The following is a 26,661-nucleotide window of genomic DNA, read 5'->3' on the forward strand; positions in this document are numbered from 1 at the left end:
TCCAAATCTCGACTTCAGTGAATCTTTACTTTGTAAACCCCCTTGACAGTGATTTGCTAATGCTACTAACAAATGTCACTCCTAAAGTTCCTTCTTTGAATAACAGGTCATCTCCTTCCAGTGTTCTGTTCTCTCAATCTCCACTCTCTAGGTCTATCCTATGGTCTTGAGATCTGTAGGTTCAGAGTGAAGTCATCAGAAAGTTTGAGAAGCAACTGGCACAGTGAAAGGAAACAGAGGGTTATTAATGGTATATACTCTAAATGGGTGACTGGTACTAGTGGTCAGTTTTGGTCCCATATATTTATAAATTACCTTGTCAAGGGATTGTATAGTAAAGTATCAATCTTTGAAGATAATTCTAAACTCTGTAAAGTGGTTAACACAATAGAGAACAGTGCACTGTTGCAAATGAATATGAATAGGTTGGAGGTTTGGGCTGAGAAGTGGCAGATGAGGTTCAACACTGATAAATGTAAGGTTATAGTGAGGCTGGGTTTTTTTATTAAATGGTAAAATACTTGGGACGACTGACATGGAAAAGGACTTAGGACTCTTAATTAATGGTAAATTTAGCTGTAGTGACCAGTGTCGGGCAGCTGCTGCCAAGGCAAATAAAACCATGGTGTGCATCAAAAGGGGAATAGATGCCCACAACAAGGAAATAATTCTACCACTGTACATATCACTAGTCAGACCACACATAGAATACTATGTACAGTACTGGGCACCGGTGTACAAGAAAGATATAGTGGAGCTGGGGAGGGTTCAAAGACAGGCAACCAGAGTAATAAGGGGAATGGGAAGATTACAGTACCCAGAAAGAGCAAAATAAGAATTATTTAGCTTAGAAAAAAGAAGGCTTAGGCGCCTAATTTCTATATTATCCCATGACCTATTTATACCCAGGACTGTATTCCTAAAAAGGGGCATCCTCTATGTCTAGAGGAAAAAATGTTTCTACACCAACACAGACGGGGGTTCTTTACTGTAAGAGCAGTGAGACTATGGAACTCTCTCCCAGAGGAAGTGGTCATGGTGAACTCAATAAAAGAGTTCAAAAGGGGTCTAGCTACATTTCTGGACAGTAATAATATTGCAGGCTATGGAAATTAGATTTATAGAGACAGAATATTGATTCAGGGTTTGTTCTGATGAGGCCATGAGTGTTTTTTGCCATCTTCTGGATCAACACAGTAGGGACACAATAGGGATATAGGTTGAACTTGATGGGCTCTTATCTTTTTTTTAACCTAATGGATTATGTTACTATGTAATTGAGTAATTCTTTTATTACCAAAAGAATCAATAGCTAGCTCCTATTCTAGATTTCTGGATAAAATAATGTATTAAATTGGTTTAAAATGGTCTGAACTGTGATCTGTCTACTTTGTTAGAGCCACTGTTTTCCCTTAGTCCTAACAGCATAACAATGATATGGTAATATTATTGTAATTCTGCCTCTGTGAACTAGAAGAACTAATGGAATAGTAGAACTAATGGATTAATGGAATGTAATAAAATAAATATAAATTAACTAATGCCTCCAACCCAATAAAACAATGTCTAGGCCCCCCATACTGCTTATTTTTTATTTATTTTTTGTTTATTTTTTATAAAGAAATAACCTAGCTAGTGCGGGAGTCTTGTGCTGCTGTTAGGACTAAGGGAAAACATAAGAAATTATCATTTCCTTTATGTCCTAACTATCAGCACAATATTGAGGATTTAGCAAGTAACCCCATAGTGAGGGCCTTTTTGACTGACGTGACTCAAAATTGACCTCAATCAATGCTTATGAGTGGCAGGCGCCCTCCAGCTGCTGATTGATCGCCATCTTCATATTACTGAGCATAGTGAAAAAGCTGTCCATTAGAGGTAGTCCACAGGACATGCGGTCTGCAGATGCTGTCTCTGGCCTTGTAGCACACCCATATAAATCTTTTCTGTTTACAAGCAGTCAGTATATTTCTTTTTCTTGCATATGGTCCAGGATGAACAGTAATCAATCTTCAAGGCACTCATTTTGAACAGTAGTTTTTCCTGAAGTTAGCACGTTCACAGAAAGATATCAATCAACCCATTAAATGTAGTCTTCTAGTATTCTATATCCTTCTACTTTCACCAAAATATGCACACTTTATTATAATATTTCGGTGCAACATGAAATCTGATCTGCCTCACTTTTAAAAGCATAGTTGTGATATCTCTTCTTTGGCGTGTTTTTTTTTTATTGTTGCCATCATCAAACACTACACATTTTGTGCCACATATTCTCAAACGCCATAGCCTGGACTCCCCTTCTAGAGTTTTGCACAAACTTCTGCTTTATCTTTTACTCTGTATGCAGTTTCTTACTTAGCATTTTGAGGTTTCCCTTACCAAACCCTGAATTTCTGCCTTGAAAATTATCTTGCTGGGTAGCATTAGGGTTTCACCTGTGAGGCCTGCTACAAATGAACCAACCAGGGGTGGGGCTTGTAGTTTGTCTACTCCCTCCCATTGTATGTGTGCTTAGATTCATACTGGAGGTGACTGAGGAGCAATCTGCAAGTCAGGCCTATGGCTGCCGTATATCGGTTCCTGGTTTTATTTATCTGGCCAGGTAGGTTAGTTGATAGGACCCGCATCACTTGAGAAACCTTGGCGTGGTATGCGGGCTCAAGTGTGTCCTTCATATAAGGATATACTGGCTAATGTCTCAATTTTACATCAGTTTTGAGGTATAGCTAATGTCATTGTTTACATTAACCACAGCAGTGAAACCACATTGTGATCCATAGGTGCGGGTCCTCCACTCCAACGTAGGTGCACAACTGCACTTGGGGTTGGGCACCTTGTATCAACCTTGGATCACATCAATTTCTGTGAAGGTCCAGAAACCCTGAATTTCTGCCTTGAAAATACAGACATTCAGTTTTTAGCTTTAAATTGCAGTCAGTATATAGTAATACTACAGTTCACCAAACACTTGTTTTCCAGAAATTGCACAGATTTCTTTATGCATGTTAATCCTCAACCTCCAATCCTCAACCTCAACCCTGCATGTTTAAAGGGGTTCAATGCTTTGTATAAGCCCCTACTTGTTAAGGGATCCCCTTTAAAATTAAATGATCACAAAATGTTTCCCGCTAAACCCAAAGCCGATGTCAAGATTCTACGTCTCTCTCTTTTTATTTTTATATAGTTTATTATTAAGAAAAATAAAAGAGACAAGTTGCATCGGAAATCAAAATTAAGACATGACATCACAAACAATGAACAGTAAACAGCATATTTACCAGAAGATCAATAAAAACTAGAGTAAATCTGTCATCATTGTCACCTGCACCAACCTGTCAGTACAATCAGGTAGTGCATGTGACACTGATAACACCAGTACTTACCTTGTCCCATTCCGTGCTGTTGTTCTCGAGCTATCCTCTTCCGTATCTTCAGCTCCGGGCCCGACTTGGAGCATGGATGGAGCTTAGTGGCAGTGTCACTAAGCTCCGCCCATGCTTCAAGTCAGGCCCGGAGCTGAAGATACGGAAGAGGATTGCCAGAGAACGACAGCACTGAACGGGACAAGGTAAGTACCGACAGGTTAGTGCAGGTAACACTGAAGACAGATTTCCTTAAACAAGAAGGACAAGTATATATGCATTTCAAGAAAAAAAAAAAGGAGGGGGGGGGGCAGAAAAGGGAAGGGAAGAAGGAAAAGATGTGATAAGATGCCATGTATGCCAACATCTCCACTCCAGAGCAGCATATATTTAACTAAATAGGGGAGGAAAATATTCTAATGTGTCACATACGGGGACTAGATCTTCTCAAACACTTTGGCTTTGTCTTTGAGAATACTGGCAAGCTTCTCATTCCCCATAATTCAAGAGATCTTGAATTTCAAATGATCTAAGTTAATGGTGGGGGGACTTCCACGCACCTGCTACTGTGATTCTGGTAGCCAAGAACATAAACTAAATTAACTTTTGGGTGTATCTCAGAGTATCAGGGACACCACAGCTGTAAAAGTAATAACAATATACCACTTTATAAGGAGTTTAAAGTGTTCCTGCAACTTAATGCCCGCATGATCCACAAAGTCAGCTATGCGAAAGTGACAATTGTCTAACCACCACTGGAACTCACCAGAAACCAAGGTAGGAGGGAAGTCTGGATTATTAAAAAGAGAAGAAATATGACAAGAATATTAGGTTATACGATGAGTATGAGGTGATACGGTTCAGAGAGATGATCCAGGGAGTGAGAAAGTAAAGGCAAGTTGAGGGGATGGGGTTGACCCATCACACAGAGTGGCACATTAGGAGGATGGGGTAGACCATAAGAGTGTCTTGTTAGCCAAGCCTCCAATGGCCCTAAGATTCTTTTAACACCTGTATTGTTTTGTTAGATTAATCCTTCAGAGTGATGATAAGGTGATTTTTAAAAAGCACCTGTCACCAAATAAACTGTTCTAAACTAACTCAGGCTATGTTCCCTAACTACTCCTAACATCCCCCCCCCCCAGCCCTTAAAAAAAAACCTCTGTATCTTACCTTTATTCTTGCTCACTTAGTGCAATTTCCCAGCAGGAGAAAGTGGGCATTTCCCAGCAGGAAAGACATCACTGAAGCCTGCTGGGGAAGCACTTCTGCCCTCACATGGTTGCAGCATTGTGATGAATAGAAGACCTAAGGCTCTGTGCATGTTTCAGTCTGTGTTGCTATCAGTGAGGCTCTCCTGCAGCTTTCAGTCTGTGCAGCTTTCTGTGATAATCTGTGGAGCTTTCACTTTCTGTGCAGCTGTCAATAAAGCTCAGTGCAGCAAAACACTTCCTGAATTTGGACTCCTGCCAGGCCAGGAGGAGACCAAATTCACTGTATTAATTGTGGCAAGGAAGAGAACGGCACCACCTAGTGGCCGTTTTTTATATTACATTTTAAACATATTTATGTTGATAATTTTAAATGCAAGTGAATGGTAAAGTGTCTGCTAATTACACAAGGAACACTATATTTAAAGTTTTATTTGGTGACAGGTACTCTTTAAGGCTCTTACTGCTGTTAATAAGCCCCTGACAGCCCCTTATATAATGCACAACTATTTCTAATTCTCCCCATTTCAGCGGCCAGGATCTTATTGTAAACTTAACGTGGTACGGGGCAACATATTTGGGGGTCTCAAAAATGTATAAGAGAAAATGAACCCGGCACTGCTGTGTGGTATTCAATGCAATAGTAGCCTCTTCAAATAACACATTCAAGAAGTGATTCTGTCCTGTGCAGGTGGTGGCAGTGCTAGCTTGCAGGAGATGCAGGCACAGTGCATATAAGGACAGTAATAGAACAAATATAAGCGCACTCACCACATTAGTTGCTTCATCTGTGCAGCTTTATTGGAAACATCCAGGAACAGAAATAGAAGTGCTGGGGGACAGGAGGAGGAGGTATTCTTGGGCTACAGAACCGTCTCGCATTACTTGCGCTTCTTAAGGCCCCTACCTAGGTAAAGAGCGCAAGTAGCGCGAGACGGTTCCGTAGCCCAAGAATACCTCCTCCTCCTGTCGTCCCCCTGCACTCATATTTCTGTTCCTGGATGTTCCAATAAAGCTGCACAGATGAAGCAACTAATGTGGTGAGTGCGCTTATATTTATTCTATTACTGTCCTTATATTTGGGGGTCTTCTGAGTGAGGCAAAATAGGCCTATGTTGTATATGTAGGGTCTAGATTTTAGCGATGATATAAGCTATGTAGAATAAGTGCAAAAACAGGGTTGATCTTCCCATTGACATCAAAATAAGTTTAAAGCTTCAAAGGCAGTTTAGGTAACATTTGTCATGTCATAGTGACATGTCAGGAGTTTTGATTGTTGGGGGGCTCGGTGCTAAAACAAAGAGGCATGAGCACAGTGCTTCACTGATAGTTATGACCTCTTTGTTGTAGTGCAGTAGGCATACTCACCAGCAAGAAAGCACCTGTGTTGCTGTGATCCAGGCAGGACCATATGTGTGTCCAATAGGTACGGTATTTTTCCAGATCACAAAATGTAAAATTTGAGTGGTTGCCCTTTGTATACTCCACAGAGTGGCTCTGATACAATCCCTAAACATGGGGCCCATAGACCTGCAGCACTGTAAATTCAATCATAGCAGACAGATATAAGTGAGGTAGTAAATACTGTCAAGGAAGACTAAACCAGAGCACATCTGGTAAGAAGGTATGTGTAGCTCTGTGTGTATTAAGTAGGAATGGAGTGAATAATGGAACAAAGTTTGGCTTCTCTGTTCTAAATTTGATATAGTCAACATCTGCAGTGAAGTCATACATTATGGAGGTAAATCACTTACATTCCTGACTCAGTATCATCCTGCACAATATATTGTACAAACCATTACTCCAGTGGTTATAACCATAGACATAATGTACTGAGCTTATTGGGGGAAGAAGGGAGAGGCTATATTGTCAGCTTTCCCTTGTGTGGTTAATCACTGGTGGGATGATGAGTGGGATGATCTAGGGTCCCTTTAGGAACCCCACAATATCCTTTTTCTAATTAAGCTGTTTCCTTACATAAAGTCCACAAACAAGGCTAGGTTCCAATGCTCATTCTCTCCTGTCCCGCTATTCTCCCATTATTGCTGCTAAATGGACCATACTAACAAATGGATGCAAACTGATGCATAGGAATGCCATTTAAGTAGCATCCTTTTGCATCAGTTTTTCATCCGTTTGTATCCTTTATTGTCCGTTTTTATTTTTGTCAGACATACCCCCTGGTTGCTCACTCCTTTTCTGAGAATGCTCAGAACTAATTACAAATTAAAAATTTAATGGAAAAAACTGATGAAAACGGATGACATTAAAGACGTTTTCCATTTACTTCAATGTTAAATTTATTATATCCGTTCCTCTCCGTTTTTTTTTTGATGGGGAAATAAATACTGCATGCGCTGTCTTTTTTCTTGTAAAAAAAATGGGATAGAAACAAAACAGGTGAGAATGGATGACAAAGGATTGTAAAACAAGCCAATTGACATCAATCGGATCCATTTACAACCGTTTGCAAAAGGCTTGAATGGATTTAAGAACAGACATGAAATGACGGAGACAAACGGCCATGTGAACAAGCCCCAAGACTTCAGACAGCCAGGGTTTTGGTGAACAACTGTAATTTTACTTAACTCAATACAGTTCAATACAGTACAAATGCTTGGAATGTTGCTTAGTAAAGTACAGCTTTATAGTACAACCTTAAAGGGTACCTTTCATCAAAAAACTTTTGATATATTATAGATTAATGTATGCTGAATAACTTTCCAATAGCATGTTATTAAAAAATATGCTTGTTTCTATTTAATTTTGCATTTTGGAAAAATGACCACTAGGGGTCTCCCTACCAGTCCTGACCGCAAGCCTTTTTTTTTTATAGATTTCAGACTCATGCTGGAGTCCTAAATCTCAGACTGCAGCCAGGACACAGACAAGCTCAGCACTGCTCTCTGGCAGTGAGCAGTGCAGAGATTCTCTGTTTCCCGGCTGCAGTCTGAGATTTAGGACTCCAGCATGAGTCTGAAATCTATAAAAGAGGACTGGTAGGGAGACCCCTAGTGGTCATTTTTTCAAAGTGTAAAATTAAATAGAAAGAAGCATATTTTTTTTATAACATGCCATTGGAAAGTTATTCTGCATACATTAATCTATAATATATCAAAAGTTTTTTTGATGAAAGGTACCCTTTAAACTCAGGAGAAGCAGACTCTAGTCCCTGTAACATTACTGTATGCAACTTTAGTTGTTGGAGGAATGCCTGACATTAGCTATGCCTAGGCTGACAGAAATGAGCCTTCTCAGGAATGTGAATTGTGACAGGCTCTGACTAAACTAACTAGAGATTAAGGTCCACCTCTTCTCCCGGGCAAGAGGGGCAGAGTTGGGACTATTGCAGCTTTTAGCTTGGAGTCTTATTGGGCAGACTAGATGGGCAAAATGGTTCTTATCTGCTGACACATTCTATGTTTCTATGAGTCTAAATAGATTCTCTTTTCTGATGTACAAAGAAAAGACCTTTGCAAATTTATTGTGAGACAAGCTTTAGCAAGACTTAAAGGAGTTATCCACCATAAAGTGATTTTAGTATGTACCTGGCAGGCAGTAATGGACATGCTTAGGAAGGATCTGCGCTTGTCTTGGGGCTAAATGGCTATGTTGCAAGATTACCATAACACTGTGGCAAGCTTTTTGTGAACTGGTATTTCCTGTTGGACTTTTCTTTTTTTGACTACAAATACTGTGGTGTCCCGGTACCATATTTTATACGTTACCTATGTAGAGGTCCCCATAGTCAGAGTCCCTAGGACGTTGGGGCCCCTCTTTTATAGTCTTTCCCTTGTCACCTCTCACTTAGCCACTAAATGTATAGTAGTTCTATCTGATATTTATACAGTTCTAAGTATAAAAAGTGTATATATTGAATTGTCTACCTGTTTGTAGCGTAACAGGACCTGCGAGTCATGTGATCAGGTGGAAAACTCTAGGGTTTTGCTTTAGCACCTTAGGAGGTCCCAGTGACGTGTTCACCCACCATGCCTTGTAACGGTGAGTGACAGCTGACACGGACCAATCCAAAACAGCCCTGCCCATATAAGGGAGCGGCGGCCATTAATCGTTCTCTTATTCCTGCGCTGCTGATGAGGACGGATCTGCGCAGTTGTCTTCCACAGTGACTAGGCCCAAGCCTTGCGGCAACGGCCATTCATACAAAACTGTGAGTTATCTCAATCCCTGTTAACTTCGCAAGATCACCGGACCTAAACAGACCCCTAAATCCGGACGGATCTCTGCACAAATCCTAATTCTATTAATCCTTGGATAAGTCAATGGTCCGCAGCATCTGTCAATCATTGCTGAGCTGTATAGAGACTGTATTACTAAGACTGTTGCTGTTAATTGGATGTACCGCAAGTACTTCAGTAAAGTTTATGCAAGTTCAAGTTCATCCCTATTGTGGACCTTCATTCATTTAAGCACGCACCTATCGTTTCTGGGAAGGGTGGCGATAGGCCGAAGATTTACCTCAGCGTATTAACCCTCACCCTGGCATCATGAGTGACAGGGGTTAAATTAACACCTCAAATACCGAAGCAACACCCCCACTGTATTATATCCCCCCAAGGGCTACCACAAAGCCTTTTTGGCATCACACGAACAGGATTCGGGTGTGTGCCTACTACAGTTGCCACTAGTGAAAGTGTAACAAACTTTATTCATGTGCTGTGAACCGTGTTGTTGTGTACAGGAGCAGTGTCCGTGGTGCGCCATACAAGGGGGCCACGAGAAAAGTAAGGGGGGAGGCGAAAATTTATCTGTAACTAGGATGTGTAAACTATGCAACGAATTCATGCTGCGATCCTCTGGTCCGGTCAGCACAAGCGGAGCTGAACTGCTGCTGGAAAAGCGCGCAAAGAAGGCCCGCGGTTGTCATTAGACGAAGAGGAGGCCTGCAATCTTCCCCCACTGCCTGATTTTGCTTTAGGACCTTAGGAGGTCCCAGTGACGTGTTCACCCACCATGCCTTGTAACGGTGAGTGACAGCTGACACGGACCAATCCAAAACGGCCGTGCCCCTCCCCATATAAGGGAGCGGCGCCCATTAATCGTTCTCTTGTTCCTGCGCTGCTAATGAGGACGGATCTGCGCAGCTGTCTTCCGCAGTGACTAGGTCCAAGCCTTGCGGCAATGGCCATTCATACAACACTGTGAGTTATCTGAATCCCAGTTAACTTCACAAGATCACCGGACCTAAACAGACCCCTAAAACCGGACGGATCTCTGCAAAAATCCTAATTCTATTAATCCTTGGATAAGTCAGTGATCCACAGCATCTGTCATTCATTGCTGAGCTGTATAGAGACTGTATTACTAAGACTTTTGCTGTTCAATGGATGTACCGCAAGTACTTCAGTAAAGTTTATGCAAGTTCAAGTTCATCCCTATTGTGGACCTTCATTCATTTAAGCACACACCTATCATTTCCGGGAAGGGTGGCGATAGGCCGAAGATTTACCTCAGCGTATTAACCCTCACCCTGGCGTCATGAGTGACAGGGGTTAAATGAACCCCTCAAATACTGAAGCAACACCCCCACTGTATTATATCCCCCCAAGGGCTACCACAATACCCTAATTCCATTGTCCTCCCGCATACACATTAGCCACCCCACCCATTGAAAGATAAATGAGCTGCATCCATTGAAAAGACCTGTGGTTTTCAATCAGGGTGCCTACAGCTGTTGCATTAGTTGCAGATTGATCTCTCTCCCACCAAGCAATCACTCCCCCATTGAAGCAGACATGCTCCCTGTCATCAGCTGACTAGTGAGTCAGATCTCGGCCGCATTGCAAGCTAGGAAAAATCTGAGACAACAGTCATTTTGAATGCTGGTGAAAATAAATATTGGGGTGAAAATCACATAAGAAAACTGTCACACACAGGTACAGACAGTATATTATGAACTACACTAACTTTACAGCCCCTGAAGCTTAGTCAAATAAAAAAAATCCTGGAATACCCCTGGAATAACTCAGCATGTGCATGTTATGACAGGAAAATACATATGCAATGGAGAAAACACATTTATACAGGCCTTTAGCACATGAAATACACACTTTACTGTCCAGCAAACCTTTCATTTTCTCTAGTCACCAAGTTCGATGTAGTAGATGGTACAGCTTCAACAGCCTGAAGAGACCAAAGTGCTGTACTCGGGCATTTCCGGCGCTCCCATAGAAATGAATGAAGAACATGCTGTCTGTAGCACACACTGCTCCCAGAGTGCTGGGGTACCATTTTGGAGATTAGGGGGGTCTTAGCGGTCCAACCCCCTGAAATCAGTCACCTATTCCTTTTCCTGTAGATAGAGGATCCACTGTCTTTTACTGGACAACAACTTCTAAAATGAAGAAAGGTCACTTTAAGAATATATGACTCAATGGTGCAATGCAAGACCAGATACTAATAAATCTTCCAGCGTTCAAACCAAAATAACCTATGGAAGTGTTTTTACAACTTTACCCTATCATTATTAAAATATACCATTACGTGAACCCAATCACAAATTATCAATTATCTATATACAATAGGTAATCTAATTCCAATTACCAATATAACCAGGCAGATATATAGCTTATAGGTCAACCAAGTGCCTGTATCATACTCTCTGATAATATACAGACTATCTTGGTGCCACAATACAACGCCTTGGCACCTGATCCAACCCTTGGCTCCCAAGACTTAAAGGAGTACTCCGGCCCTGAGATATCTTATCCCCTATCCAAAGGATAGGGGATAAGATGTCTCACCGCGGGGGTACCGCCGCTGGGGACCCCCAAAATCTTGTATTCACCACCCACCTGTTTGATCTGCACAGCCGGGTGGTGTCACGACTACGCCCGTATAACGTCACCCCCTGTACCCCGCTATGCAAGTCTATGGGAGGGGGCGTGAAGGCCGCCACGCCCGCTCCCATAGACTTGCATAGCGGGGGTGATGTCACACGGGGGCGGAGTCGTGACGTCACAATACTCCGGCCCCGTGGTCGCCACCCAGCTGATTGTGAGCTGGCACCGCGGCATGCAGCTCCAACAGGTGGGTGGTGAATACAAGATTGGAGTACCCCCGCGGTGAGACATCTTATCCCCTATCCTTTGGATAGGGGATAATATGTTTCAGGGCCGGAGTACCCCTTTAATTAATAAAGGTTAGGTGTTAATAGCACTTACATAGCTAATTTTGATTTCCCCTTTGAAGTATAAATGTAAGGGCCATCATGAAGTCTCAGCTCTTCTTTAATACTATGGAAGAGATGCAATTGATATTGTGGAATATATTTCTAGTTAAAGGTTCTTGTACTGTGCAGATAGCCAGTCATGGGATATCTGTTATTGTTCCTAACATCTGTAACTTAAACACAGTAGACAAGATAAAAGACTCAGGATTCCCTCCAGTTTCACATGTCCTAATGCACTTATTGCTTTTGTCTTTAAAACTGTCCTGGCCAGATTTATAGCAAAACGTCTTAAGGGAAAAAGTGGATGTTACATAACATGTTGGAACAGGCTCTACAAGTACATTCCAGCAAAGTTCAAATACAGCCAAATTCAACATATGAAAATTGTTTAATACTGCCAAAACAGAAAAAGAATAGGGTTCTAATCTAAAAGTGTATAATATAAAAAATGAAGTCAATGAAAAAAGAACTTATTAAAACATTAAATGCACTACATAAAACTAGAAAGTATTTTTCACACAAAGCTATTGTCATTCAATATGAAAAAAGAGGAAAAATGTTTCCAATTTGCAACCAATCAGAAATTAAAGCTAAGAGAATTTCTTACTTTCATGTACAAGCACAAATCCAACTTTTGCAAGGGGATACACAGGGTTGACAGCTGTTGGTTTATGCTTGCCCTCAATATGAACAGTATAAGGCTGGGTTCACACCACGTTTTTCAAATACGGTTACCGTATACGGTTTTCCGCTAAAAAACGTATGGCAAAAACCGTATGCAACCTTATACAACCGTATGACACCAAATTAAAACGTATACGGTTTTTCCCCGTACGGTTCTATCCGTTTGCATCAGTTTTTGCGCGCGGTTTTGCTATCTTGTTGGAATCAGTTTTCCAGCAATTTAATAAAGTTACTATTGTTCTATTGAAATTCCAATCTGCGCAAATGTCAACTCCAAAAACGGATTAGAAAAACCGTATACAACCGTATTCTGAAATTCTGTGTACGGTTCTCATAGACAGCAATGTTAAAAGAACCGCATACGGTTCGCATACGGTTTTCCAACCGGAGGCAAAAACGTGGTCGACAGCGTTTTTGCCTACGGTTGAAAAATCGGCAAAACTGTATCCGAGGCAAAACGGATGCAACCGTACACAACATTTGGAATACGGTTTACAATGCATTCTCTATGCATACGGTTTCGGATACGGTCATATACGTTTTTTTGCGGAAAACAGTATACGGTTACCATATTTGAAAAACGTGGTGTGAACCCAGCCTAAGAAAGGTGGGGACACTTGCAAACAAGACTGTACCAAGGTTAGTAGGGGCCATGGGAAAGAAAATGAATGGGGTCCTTCCTCAGTAACTTATATTACACAGATAACTCATGTTGGACATAGATTTTAGACAATAGTTAGCACATCCTACACAAGCAAGGACCAAAGTTAAATCTAAACATAGATCAGCATATTTATATGAGGACAAAAATCTAGATCTGATGTCCCAAGATTTCTTGGTTTTTCCACTAATGTTAACAAAAAGTACACAGAGATCAAGAGCATCAAGACCCTATCCAGGATTCCAGGAAACCATCTTAGAAAATGGTTGAAAAATACGGGGCAAAAAAGAACAGCGCTGTATGCTTTCACCCAGTTTATTTAAAGGGGTACTCCAGTGAATTTTTTTTTTAAATCAACTGGTGCCAGAAAGTTGAACAGATTTGTAAATTACTTCTATTTAACAATCTTAATCCTTCCAGTACTTATCATCTGCTGTATGCTCCACGGGAAGTTCTTTTCTTTTTGTCTGTCTTTTCTGTCTGACCACAGTGCTCTCTGCTGACACTTCTATCCATTTCAGGAACTGACCAGAGCAGGAGAGGTTTGCTATGGGGATTTGCTCCTGCTCTTGACAGTTCCTGGTCCGGACAGAGGTGTCAGCAGAGAGCACTGTGGACAGACAGAAAAGAAATTCAAAAAAGAAAAGAACTTTCTCTGTAGTATTCAGCATCTGATAAGTACTGGAAGGGTTAAGATTTTTTAAGAGAAATAATTTACAAATCTGTTTAACTTTCTGGCTCCAGTTGATTTAAATAAAAAAAAAAATAGTTTTCCACCGGAGTACCCCTTTAAGAGTAATATATCCAACAGGCGAAGCACTAGGAGAACATGATGGGGGAGATCTATCAAGACATGTGCAGAGGCAAAGTTGTCCAGTTGCCCATAGCAACCAATCAGCTTGCTTCTTTCATTTTTCACAGGCCTTGTTAAGAATGTAAGAAGCAAGCTGATTGGTTGCTATGGACAACTGGACAACTTTGCCTCTGTACAGGTTTTGATAAATCTCCCCCAATAACTTTACACAGGGAAAGCCCCTTGTGCAGTGCTATATACAGATGCTGCTGCAGCGCTATGAATGACAAGTATTCTTTCAGCAGCACATTGTGCTGGCCAGATGTGCTGCTGTAGAATACTTTTCATTCATAGCGCTGCGGAGGCATATGATTATAGAAGTGTGATCAATCCCTCAGCCCCTGTACTACAACTCCCATCATGGAACAGAGTCTGTTCCATGATGGGGGAAATAGTACAAACACTAATGTAGCCTCCCCAGCCACCGGCAGACTCCCGCAGCCAGGGAACTACTACTCCCATCATGGAAAGAAGTATGTTCCATGATGGGAGTTGTAGTAGTCCCAGCTGTGGGAGTCTGTAGGCAGAGGTGTTAAAACGGCAATACATGAGGATGTTATAACAGGTCTTAACGGATGAATATTTATTCAGCCATTAGCACCCATTATTTCAACTGTTGTTATACATTCGTTTTTACACAGAAAATGGATGTTTAATAACGGATGAATACTCATAGTGTGAAAGGAGCCTCATACGCCAGAAAATATGGTATATTGCAAAAGTTACTTCTACCACTACTTCATAGAACTCATATATATGGTGAATTGCATTGTTTGTACTGTATACCTTGAGCGTAAGGTTAAATTATGTTGTGAACAGTCCCCCTATATAGGACACATACTGTACCTTCCCTTATTCCTCCTCTGGCTGCTCCTGTCTCCTTAGTGATATTTATTGCTTGTCCATGACTTTAACTGCTGGTACACTAGCTACAGGAGGGCTGCCCTTCCCCCATACAGTGACCATATAGTGTTAGATATTAGCTGTACAGACCATAGTGCTTACAGTTACATCCGGGGACTTACAGGTGATGTTCTCTGATCATAGTAGTTTACTTTCCTTTTTCTTTTCTATCCAGCTCAGACCATCAGGACTATATCTTCCAGCCACAACTCACCTATTCCAAACCTGCCAAACAAACATTGTAGGCTCTGTACTTTTACAGCACCTTTAGTACCCCAGTCATTATTAATACCTCCTCCTGTAGGAATTACCAGCCCCCTTTATAGTACCAAAATAAAAGTAGGCTCTAACCAAAGTTAGTTACCACCAAAGTTCAACTCCACAGCAACGGCTGTTTCATTCCTTTTTGACAAGCAGGGAGAAGGATGTTGCCGTTGGCCTACATCACTGCTCGATGTTTTCTAGCAGACATGACCTGTTTGTAGCAAGTGTGCTCCAAGCAGCCACTGCTCCATTAAAGCAATATCAGGTGTAGACTTCCAAGAGGCGGTGGGTTTATTTAGAACAATGCAACGCATTTCATCGTGCTTGTGCGATTTCATCAGGTATGACAAGCAAGGTAAGGGAGGATCTTATATAATAAATTATATTAACTCTTTCATGACTTTTGTTGTGTCTTAAAAATATTTAAAATATTTGGAATAACATCACAAATATACTTAAATTGTATACAAAAAAAGAATAATAATAATAATAATAATAAAAAGTAACTGGTATAATTTAAACCTAAAGGAAATGGCTAAAATGGGAATAGATAATCTGTATAGGAGTGGTTTTAAAAAAAATCAAAGATGTTTGGGAAAATGGTAAGATGAAGATGTGGAGTGAGGTGAGGGAGGAGTTCACGTTGTGAAAAGGTGAATGGCTAGAATTTGAGAGCTTAAGGACATCCCTCACTAGATCACTCAGAGACGGGAAAATACAGATAACAAAAGGAACGGAAATAATCAATAAAACAGAAGAGGGGAAAATAGGAAAAAGAGTGATGGCAAAAATATATAAAGAAATAAGGAAAAATAAAAAAAGTAATAACCTGAAACATAAATGTTTTCAACAATGGCAGCAGGAAATAGGGGAGACAAATAAATGTAATTGGATAAATGTATTAAGAAATATAAAAGAAATTTCTCCAAGTTTAGATCACCAATTGATACAGTGGAACATAATTATAGAATTTATTACACACCAAAATTTTTTATTTAAGATCAGGAAAAGGGAGATTAGTAATTGCCGAAGACATAATGAGGAAAACGCAGGATTTGTGCATATAATATGGGATTGTGAGGGGATTGTGAGAAGATTCAGGAATATTGGAAAAAAATTATAAAAAATACAAAATAGAAGATAATATAATACTTAGAATCTTAGGAGATGATAGTAGAGTGAATCAAACAGGAAAGGAAAGAAGAAGATTGTTGGCGATGCATTTTTATGCTAGATTATTGATAATTAGGAGATAGTTATCACCAAAGGTTCCAGGGTAAGAGGAGTGGAGGGAGATGACGGGAGAGGTTCTAGAAAATATAAACTATAATATTTTTTTTTTTTATGCAAGAGGGGAGGAAACTAGGGGGACACCTAAAGGAAAATAGAAAAGATTAAATAATAATAATTAACATAAAGAATAATAATAATATTGAGAAGAGATTTGTGAGCTTGGGAAAGGTTGGGTGTCCCCCTGCTTCCTACCCGTCTGGAAAATATATGTAGAGGGGGAAGGGGGGGAGGATGGGGGGTAAATTGTTGTATTTTAATACTGTGAATTAATCTGGAAAATGTAAATTTATATATTGGAAAATAAAGAAAGTTAAAAGAAAAAAAAATAGATAAAATGTAACTGCATATAAAAAATTAATACAATAACAGCAATGTGTATGGCCATATCACTGCTACCATGTTTCTCCGAAAATAAGACCTGGTCTTATATTAATTTTAGTCACAAAAAACACACTAGGGCTTATTTTTGGGGTAGGGCTTATTTATTTACAATATGTACATTGAACAAAATACATTGCCCCCAACGTCCGTTCCCACCCCCACCGGTTTATCAGCCCAGCGCTGCACCCCACATCGGGGGACTAATTGTACCGTATGTCACCCGCGAGCACTGCTTCTCCCCCCCCCCTGCCAAATAATTATCAGCCGCTGCGTTGTACTTTGTATTCCTGTGCCCAGGCTGCAAATATAAAAAAACAAACTTTAACTTACCTTCGTCCTCCGTTCCCCTGTTGCTAAGGAACCAGCCTTATGGTCCCTACGCTGTTCTTGCTGCTTCCTGGTGTTGGGACATCTCAGAGCCTTCAGCCTATCACCAGCCGCAGCGATGTCCCGCCTTTGCCGATGATAGGCTGAGCCCACTGTCATGTAAGAAGCCGGCCGGCTCCTTACATGACAGTGGGCTCAGCCTATCATCGGCAGAGGCGGGACATCACTGCGGCCGGTGATAGGCTGAAGGCTCTGAGACGTCCCAACACCAGGAAGCAGCAAGAGCAGCGAAGAACATATGAATAGAGAACCAGGATTGGGGTTCAGCGCACATTTTCGATCATCTAATTTAATCACTGAGGGATCAACGTGGCCAATTTGTGAATCCAAAAGGATTCTCGATTAATTAGACGTTGGAATTGATTGGGATAATCTTCTGGGATTTGTTCAAGTATAATTAAACTTAAAGAATTTATTTCACCTTTATGTACAATAGAGAAGTGTCGTGAGACACTATGTAACAAAAAATCATTTTTTATATTTGATTTATGCTTGCACATGTGGAAATGCACTGTCTGCATGGTGCGTCCCACATATTGCATACTGCAGCTGCATGCCAAGAGATAGATCGCATATTGGCCCTTATTTACTAAGAGTGGAGCGTAGGTTTCTTTGTGGGTTTTAATTCCCTACAATTTATTTTCCACGGTATTTACTAAGGTTTCCCTACAGTTTCCACTTTCCCTACACTTTGCTTTTTTTACATATGCTCTGATCTGTAGGGTTTTCTCCAGCTGAAATCCACCACATTTTCTGTGGAAACTTTAGTAAACATGTTGGGATTTTGTTAAAATGTCGGGAACACGCCCCTTTTCCGTGACCATGCCCCCTTTTCCCGACGGTCACGCACCTTTTTCAGGTTTTCTTTGCAAAATGGAGAGTTAGTTGGGTTTTTTCATTTCAGGCGCAATTTCAGGTGCAATTTCAGGCGCAGACAGAATTCCAGGCGCAAATTCTGGCGCAGACAGAATTTCAGGCGCAATGCGCCCGAAAATGGCGCACGACCCGACATAACATGTCGGGTTTGCAATAGTAAATGAGGGCCATTGTGTGCCGCAATCGACCAGATCTTTGATTATAAACTTTTTCTTTGTTTGAAAAGATTCAAAACTCTCAATCCTGGTGCTCTGAATCATATTACAAAAAAAGGCAATGATTTTTCTTGCAAGGGACACTCCCCCTCTCCACTACTCCACCACTGTTTTCAGGGAGGTGGTCATTTTTAAATCTACTTGTTGCCAATAGATTTTTTACATTTTTTGCACATCTAAATGTAACATTACAGAGACTACCTGTTTTAATTCAGGGTCCGCAAGAATAATTGGCCAATTCTTCCTAATAATTTTTTTGATTTCTGTTGCACTATTATTAAAATTAGTGATGAAATTATATTTAAATTTATTTTCCATATTTCATTCCTTACTTGGACCTGTATTTTTTCGTCTTATTTTTTTGTCACAAAAAATCAGATTGTTTTGTTTGTTTTCACCTTATTATAGGCTGTGCATAATAATTTTTTCGGGTATCCCTTATCTTGGAAGCGTTTTTTCAATAACACAGATAGCATTTTAATATCCGTATCACTAGTACAGTTTTTCTTAATACGAACATATTGCCCATAGGGCACATTCTTTAACCAGTTTGGATAATGTGCGCTATCAAAACTCAAAAAACTTTTGACATCTACTTATTAGTTTTCCTAATTTCCAAATCCCAAAATTCTATTGATACAACAGAGTCCCCATGGCACAGCCTCTGGTCTGCCTGTAAATAATGCTATTGAAAGTAAAAATATTGTGCTCTAAAATGAATTTAATGGAATTTAATAAGAATGAGGATTGTTCTTCTTTTAAGTCTGGTTCATGGGACGATTCGAGTCCCAATATATGGCACAGTCTCCGTTATTTTCTCAGCATATTTTATTACTTAGGAGATTTATAGATGATCTGTTCTTTATTTGGACAGGCACTCAATTGGAGGCGGAAGAGTTTGTTAATTTTTTAAACCACAATACATGGGGGTTACATTTTACATTACTTATTTCAAACAAGTAGACGTAAATAGTTTTTTGAGTTTTGATAGCGCACATTATCCAAACTGGTTAACCCCTTAAGGACAATGGACCTAAATGCGGCCATCATGTGGTTACATTTTATTATTATTATTTTTTGTATACAATTTGGATCCATGCCAGTCGATGTGTGTCATTCATATGGATATGTTTCCCCCATAACCTGAATGATAAGTATATTTGTGATGTTATTCCAAATATTTTAAATATTTTTAGTAACTTATGAATTGCCATCAGAAAACTTTGTGCTGGATTATACTTCAATTTGCAATAAGTAATACATCTTCTAGTAAGCTCTCCATTTGTTACACGTACATGCTTCTATCCAACAATACAACAGTGCCTTTGTTTGAACTCCTGATGACAATACTGTCATCCTGTGACACTTGAGAGCTTATATCTGTTTGCTAGACAGATAAGATCCTTGTACATCATGTGGATTTGTGTCATGCAGAACCTTACATTGGTTAAACACTAGGCCCTGGAAATTACCCATGATCTTTGCCCTGGCTGGAACTGGATAGAAAGTGAAATTTGCTTTTGAACTTATTTACGCCCCCCTTGTGCCAACCAATAACACTCTCCATATGCCGTTTTTTTTTTTTTTTTGCTTATTTATTAAAAACAATATTACATTGACATACTTATTCAGAGCATTTACTCAGTACTTACTGTAGTTGGAGCATCTTTGGCAATGAGTACAGCCTCCAGTCTTCCTGGGGATAATATCACAAAGTTTGCACACCTGGATTTTGGGATTTTCTGTAATTCTTCTCTATAAAAATGCAATCAGCAGCATGCAAACAATAGTGCCTGTGCTATATAATTAGGATATCACAAATCTCTAAAAAGTAGCGGCACTAAAGTGACTGCGGCTTCATATATGATCTCCATAAAGTTAATTATACCACAAATACAAGAGTCATTTAGGTAGAATATAAAATATATAATTTTATTGATTATATTAAAAACATGTAATTCATAAAACATAGGGGAAGGGGAGGATTGCAACTACTGGGGGAGACTAGACAAAAGGGGCGACACTACCTGCTTGCGCATAATACATTAACACAAAAATATATAAGGTGCATCACTGGTAGACAGATATAAGGTGCATAATAGGGGCTTCCATAGAGTGCGTAATCATGTCTAAAAGTCAGCATACATACCAAGAAACTATAAACAAACAATGCAGCAGCAGACCCAAGCAGAAGTGACGCCACCCCAACGATCGTTTCGGCGATACCTTCGTCCTGGGGGTCTTCTCTGCAGATTCTGTCAAGTTAGAGGGGGACTTATGGTGAAAGCCATTTGCAGGTCTCTCCAGATTTGTTCCATCAGGTTCAAGTCAAGACTCTGACTGGGCTACTCAAGGACATTTACAGAGTTGTCCCTAAGTAACTCCTGCGGTGTCTTGGCTGTGTGCTTAGGGTAATTGTCTTCTTAGTATGCAAATCTTCTGACACTCTGGATCAGGTATTATTTAAGAATAGGTAAACAACACAAGAACGTTAGCATGCACTCACCGCTAAGACTGTGTCTAGAAGTCCAAGTTGGCACATAGTTGTGTGAAACGACAGTCGTTGCCTCTGAGGGCATCAGCACATCGCGGTATGCTGTCCCGTGACCCTTCGGACTTCTAGACACAGTCTTAGTGGTGAGTGCATACTATTGTTATTGTGTTGTTTACTTATTGATCCTATATCTGGATTGCATGCACCCCGCAGGTGTCACAGTTACTGCTGGATCCTTGGTTGTGACGGCTGACACTTCCCTTTTTGTTGGCTCTGGATCATTCTTGTCTATTGAGGTGTGCTCTCCCCTGTGTTTCTCTGCTACAGTGTATTCTTTAACAATAGCGCTGTACTTTTAAAGAACGTCTGCAGCAAAAGACAACGTATCCCCTATCTACAGGATAAGGGATAAGTGTCTGATCGCGAGGGGGTCCGACCGCTGGGACCCCCCGTGATCTCCCAAATGGGGCCCTTGCATTGCCACTCTATGTGAGCGGCTAATGTGCATAGCATCGACCATTCTGAGATCGAAGGTACACTCCCATCCATGCCCCCTCCCCATACAGTTCTACGGGAGAAGCGGGGAGGCACGAATGCTGCCTCCCCGCCACTCCCATAGAGATACAAGGAGAAGGCATGTCGGCAGCGACGTCATGCTGTGGCCGACACGCCTCCTGCACGGGAGAGCCGCAGCAGAGCCGTGGCCCCGTGCAAAAGATCGTGGGGGGTCCCAGCGGTCAGACCCCTGTGATCAGACACTTATCCCCTATCCTGTGAATAGGGGATAAGTTGTTTTTTACTGCAGATGTCCTTTAATAGATCGTAGGTAGCCTACTAGTGACTGTTTGGTATATAGTTTCTGAATGTATACTTTTTTTTATTTTTCTGGACTCAAAGCAGTGGTAAACTTTGCTTTTGTTTCCTGCAGTTAAAACTGCACTTTCAAGAAATAGATGAAAAGAACACTACCCTTGGTATATTGAAGTCAATGGGCCCACTGTGGCTATGCAAGTATACATCAAAATATATTTTTTACCTGGTATCCCAATGTATACAAATGACATACCCCAAACTTTAATTTCAATAGTGCTTTACCTGTACTATGTGCAAAGTATAGCAGTGTATATATATATATATAAACATATATGTATATGTATATATATATATATATATATATATATATGAAAAATCAACACATATCTGTAATACCTTTTTTATTGGACTAACAGAATTTTGTAGAGTCAAGCTTTTCAGTCTTTCTCTGGTGATATAACTGTGATGATGCCTGATTTACTGACCATAATTATATCACCTGTGAAAGACTAAGGAAATTCTGAAAACATGACCTGTATTGCGGGGTCTTGAGGACCGCGCTTGAGAAACACTGCTATATACTATATGTACGTTGCATGACACTTTAGTTTTTGCAGTGTATAGCCTATTATTGTCTTTCTTCTTATACTCAGCCAGCATCCATTCAGAGTTCTGTGCTGCTTAGATATTTCAAAACCAGTAGTACATTCTGCTTATTATATAATGCTCTCATACGGCAGGTATGTTGGATTGACTGATGTATGAAATATATCAGTAGCATAGAAGGGAAATAATGCTTAGGGAACATTGAGAACTAAGCTGAGAATTCATAATTTAACTTGCGTTGTTTTTGTTTAGATGGATTGTAGTCTTTCGAAATATCTTCCTCTGCTGGGACAAGTAACTACAGTTTAAACCTGAACTTTGCTGTCCTCTGCTGGAAAGGAAGCAAAATGACACTGAAGAAAATTCACAGGAGACTGGCATTTCCCAGGACCATAATGTGTGACATTGCAGGTCTAAACCATGGGCACAAGCAGGTCAGCAGCAACCAATACATTCCTATAATTATTTACACCACAGACCGAGTGTATTGTGACTGTATTTTGTATGCAAATATGCCTGAGCTGCAATACTTGGCACAATCTGGGAACTAAATATGAGGTCCTGGAAACTTAATATGAGGCCATGGAAACTTTTTTTCTGCAATGCAAAATTATGTCCGAAAAACAAAAGGTGATGCTCCAGTAAAGTGAACTGTGAGTTGTTCAAATTACACTTCTGTCTGGCTTTCTTTTTTACACATGACCACGAAGGGCATCCCAAAACATCACTGGCCAGGATGCATTTAATGTCAACGCTCCGGCCAGACACACTGGCCGTGAGTGCTCTACTCCCATGTCCCCACTGCCGGCGGGGCTGGGATTCACATTGCGGGACATGCCCGCATGTAAGTTCCAGCCCGTCACTCACCTCCCTCGTCATCCGTGTTCTCAGTCCCAGCACGCATGCGCCCGCCTCCTAGGGGAGCTCTGTGATTCAAAGGGCCAGTGCGCCCTAATTGATATCTTCACCTGTTCCTTCCCTATAAGTGTTTGCACCTCCTCCCTGCCCTGGGCCGGATCTTTGTTGCCCTAGTGCCTGAGAGAAAGCTACTGTGTTTCCTGTGTTCCTGATTATCCGTGTACATGATCCTTGTTCTGTTACATGACCCTGCTACTGTGCCGCCTGCCCTGGCCTTCAGCTATCCTTACCATGTCTTGTCTTATCGTTCTGTACCATGCTTCATCCCAGCTACCTGGGTGGACGAGTTGTGCCAGGTGTAGTGACCTGGGTGCCGCCTGCAGCAGCAAGACCATCCTGCTTTGCGGTGGGCTCTGGTGAAAACCAGCTGCACCTTAGACTTTGCTCCCCCTGGTATGGCTCAAATCATCATTCACACAGGCCCAGAGGATCCACCACCTGCCGTGACCCTTGCAGTAAGATCCTGCCATGGATCCCGCTGGGGTGCCTTTGCCAGACATTTCGGATCTCTCCACCGTTGTGGATCAGCAGTCAGAGCAGTTAGCTCATCAAGCACAACAGCTGAATCAACTTTTTGCTATGGTGCAACAGCTTCTTACCGTTCAGCAGCAACAACAGCAGCAGCAACCTGTGCCTGAGCCTCCTCCTGTGTCAGCTGTTTCTTCCGGGTCCAAGCTTTACTTATCCTTGCCCTCAAAGTTTGACGGAGATCCCAAGCTGTGTAGAGGCTTTGTGACACAGTGTTCTATGCATCTAGAACTCATTGCCAATCAGTTCCCGACGGAGCATGCTAAAGTGGCATTTGTGGTCAGTCTACTGTCAGGTAAAGCCCTGGCCTACTCCTCTCTGGGATCATAATGATCCGGTCTCCTCAAATCTACTGGCCTTCCTTGCAGAGGAAGAACCCGCACAAGCCTCCTCTGCCGAGACAGCTCTTCTGACTCTTTGTCAAGGTAACTCCTCTGTGGGCGACTACGCTGTTCAATTCCGCACACTGGCTTCTGAACTGGCTTGGAACGACGAAGCTTTGTGTGCCACCTTTAAAAATGGACTCTCCAGTAGAATCAAGGGTGCTCTCTCTGCTCGAGATCCTCCGACTAACCTGAGCGAACTTATCCATTTGGCCACCCGTATTGATGTGCGTTATACTGAGAGGCAGGAAGAACTTCATTTGGAAAAAGAACCTGCCCTAACACAACGATTACCCCGTCTAGCTCCTGTGTTCCAACAGCCACCTCTACCATCTTCTTTGACTCCTGCCGAAGAAGCTATGGAGGTGGATTGCTTTCGCCTAACACATCAGGAAAGATCCCATCGAGAACTTGTGCCTATATTGGGCCAGTCCAGAGCACTTTCTCAAAGACTGTTCTATACGTCCTACGCGTCCAAGACATATAGAAAGCTTGCATCTTTGACAAGTAAGAGTGGCGTCCCTAGATGTGAATATTATCTCTCCTCATTTGACCATTCCAGTTCAGGTCTTTACTCCTGCCAAGATGTCTTTCAACGCTTCTGCATTTTTGGACTCTGGTTCCGCTGGCGACGTCATTGGTGCCTCCCTGATCCAGAAACTTCGTCTTCCTGTGACTCGTCTTGCCAAGCCCTTGTAACACTCACGTTTCAGAAAACAGGCACAACGGTGGATGTGGATCTGCTGGACCTGTGTGGCAGATGACTCGGACTGTATCAGGGAGCAGAGTCTAAGGTGCCGCTGGTTTTCACCAGAGCCCGCCGCAATGCGGGATGGACATGCTGCGGTAGGCGGCACCCAGGTCGCTACCCCTGGCACGGCTTGACCACACAGGCGGCTGAGGAGATGCGATGCACAGGAGGGATAAGGAAGCTCATAGTCAGGATAGCACAAGGTCAGGGCAGGTGGCCCAGTAGCGTAGTCAGGACGTAGCAGGAGGTCAGTAGGCAGGCGGCAGAGGAGTAAGCTCAGGTCACAGAGCAAAGGATCAGATACACGGCAAGGCAACTCTCAGGTATGCTTTTTCTCAGGCACAAGGCAACAAAGATCTGGCAGGGAAGTGTGTGAGGAGGAGGAATTTATGAATGAGCCACAGGTGTACTACACTAATGGGCGCACTAGCCCTTTAAATCTTAAAGCTCTGGCGTGCGCGCCCTAGTGGACGGGGACACGCGCACCAGAGCAGAGAGGCAGAGGCGTAGGCAGGAGAGGAACCTGGTGAGTGACGGACTGGGATTCGCATATGGGCGTGTCTTGTGATGCGAATCCCAGTCCCACCAGCAGCAGCAGGTAACGGGACCATGCGCTCACCGGCGTGTACGACTGGAGTGCATAACGTAACAGCCCTTGTACATTTCCTCTGTTAATGGATAAAATCTGAACTGTAAGGTGCTATACCGCACTGAACCTATCATCATGCAAGTAGGAGATTTGCATAAAGAAAACAGTGAGTTCTATGTGCTACCACATTGTACTTCGGAGCTCCTTCTTGGTCTTCCTTGGCTTCAACGTCATTCTCCTCAACTAGACTGGAGATCTGGTGAAATCACATGTTGTGGACAATTCTGCCAAAATCATTGTCTTGTGCCGATCCTCCTCCTAGGCCTGCTAAGAAAAACTTCAGAGCTGACGCACTTTCCAGGTCCTTTGATGTTGCAGGTTCTGCTCCACGCCAAGGCATAGTATCCCTCATGAGCGATTGATTCCTTTAGCTCCGGTCTATCTTCAGCAAGTTACACCTGGAAAATATTTTGGACCTGCTAAACTGAGACGTAAAGTCTTGAATTGGGGACATTCTTCTTTGCTGCCTATTCATCCCGGAAAATGGAAGACTATTCAACTGATCTCCCGGCATTACTGGTGGCCGCACCTTGAACGTGATGTCGCAGATTTTTTTCGTTCCTGCATTACCTGTGCCCTTAACAAAACTATTCTACAGAAACCTGCAGACCACTTACAGTCTTTGCCCACTCCTTAAACCCTCCAAGAAGAGGGGGAGACCAAAGGGGGTGAGGGGTACTGTAACGTCAGTGCTCCGGCCAGAAACGCTGGCCGTGAGCACTCTCCTCCCATGTCCCCACTGCCGGCGGGGCTGGCATTTGCATTGCAGGATGCGTCCGCATGCAAGTTCCAGCCCGTCACTCACCTCCCTCGTCATCTCTGTTCTCAGTTCTCAGCATGCGCCCGCCGGAGCTCTGTGATTTAAAGGGCCAGTGCGCCCTTATTTGTGTCTTCACCTGTTCCTTCCCTATAAGTGTATGCACCTCCCCTTGCCCTGGACCGGATCTTTGTTGCCCTGGTGCCTGAGAGAAAGCTACTGTGTTTCCTGTGTTCCTGATTATCCGTGTACCTGATCCTTGTTCCGCGTCCTGACCCTGCTACTGTGCCGCCTGCCCTGACCTTCAGCCATCCTGACCACGTCTTGCCTTATCCTTCTGTACCACACTTCATCCCAGCTACCTGTGTGGATGAGTCGTGCTAGGGGTAGCGACCTGGGTGCCGCCTGCCTCAGCAAGACCATCCCGCTTTGCGGGGGGCTCTGGTGAAACCCAGCGGCACCTTAGACTCCGCTCTC

The 26,661-nt window shown here is 42.1% G+C and overlaps 2 protein-coding genes across 3 annotated transcripts in view; one reads left to right on the forward strand and one right to left on the reverse strand.

Annotated features, from left to right (window-relative positions):
- The window catches only part of P4HA2 (prolyl 4-hydroxylase subunit alpha 2), a 231,618-nt gene that overhangs the window by 156,415 nt on the left and 48,542 nt on the right, over window positions 1-26,661 (reverse strand). The gene's annotated exons all lie outside the window — the stretch shown is intronic.
- LOC130367477 (uncharacterized) overlaps window positions 1-26,661 on the forward strand; it is a 98,154-nt gene that overhangs the window by 40,265 nt on the left and 31,228 nt on the right. Inside the window, exon 3 of the mRNA XM_056569900.1 lies at window positions 22,451-24,722. Within this exon, the coding sequence (XP_056425875.1) occupies window positions 23,904-24,722 (819 nt within the window). The 5' untranslated portion in view covers window positions 22,451-23,903. The remainder of the gene's footprint in view (window positions 1-22,450; window positions 24,723-26,661) is intronic.

This window comes from Hyla sarda, chromosome 4 (assembly GCF_029499605.1).
Source record: "Hyla sarda isolate aHylSar1 chromosome 4, aHylSar1.hap1, whole genome shotgun sequence".
Classification (NCBI taxonomy): domain Eukaryota; kingdom Metazoa; phylum Chordata; class Amphibia; order Anura; family Hylidae; genus Hyla; species Hyla sarda.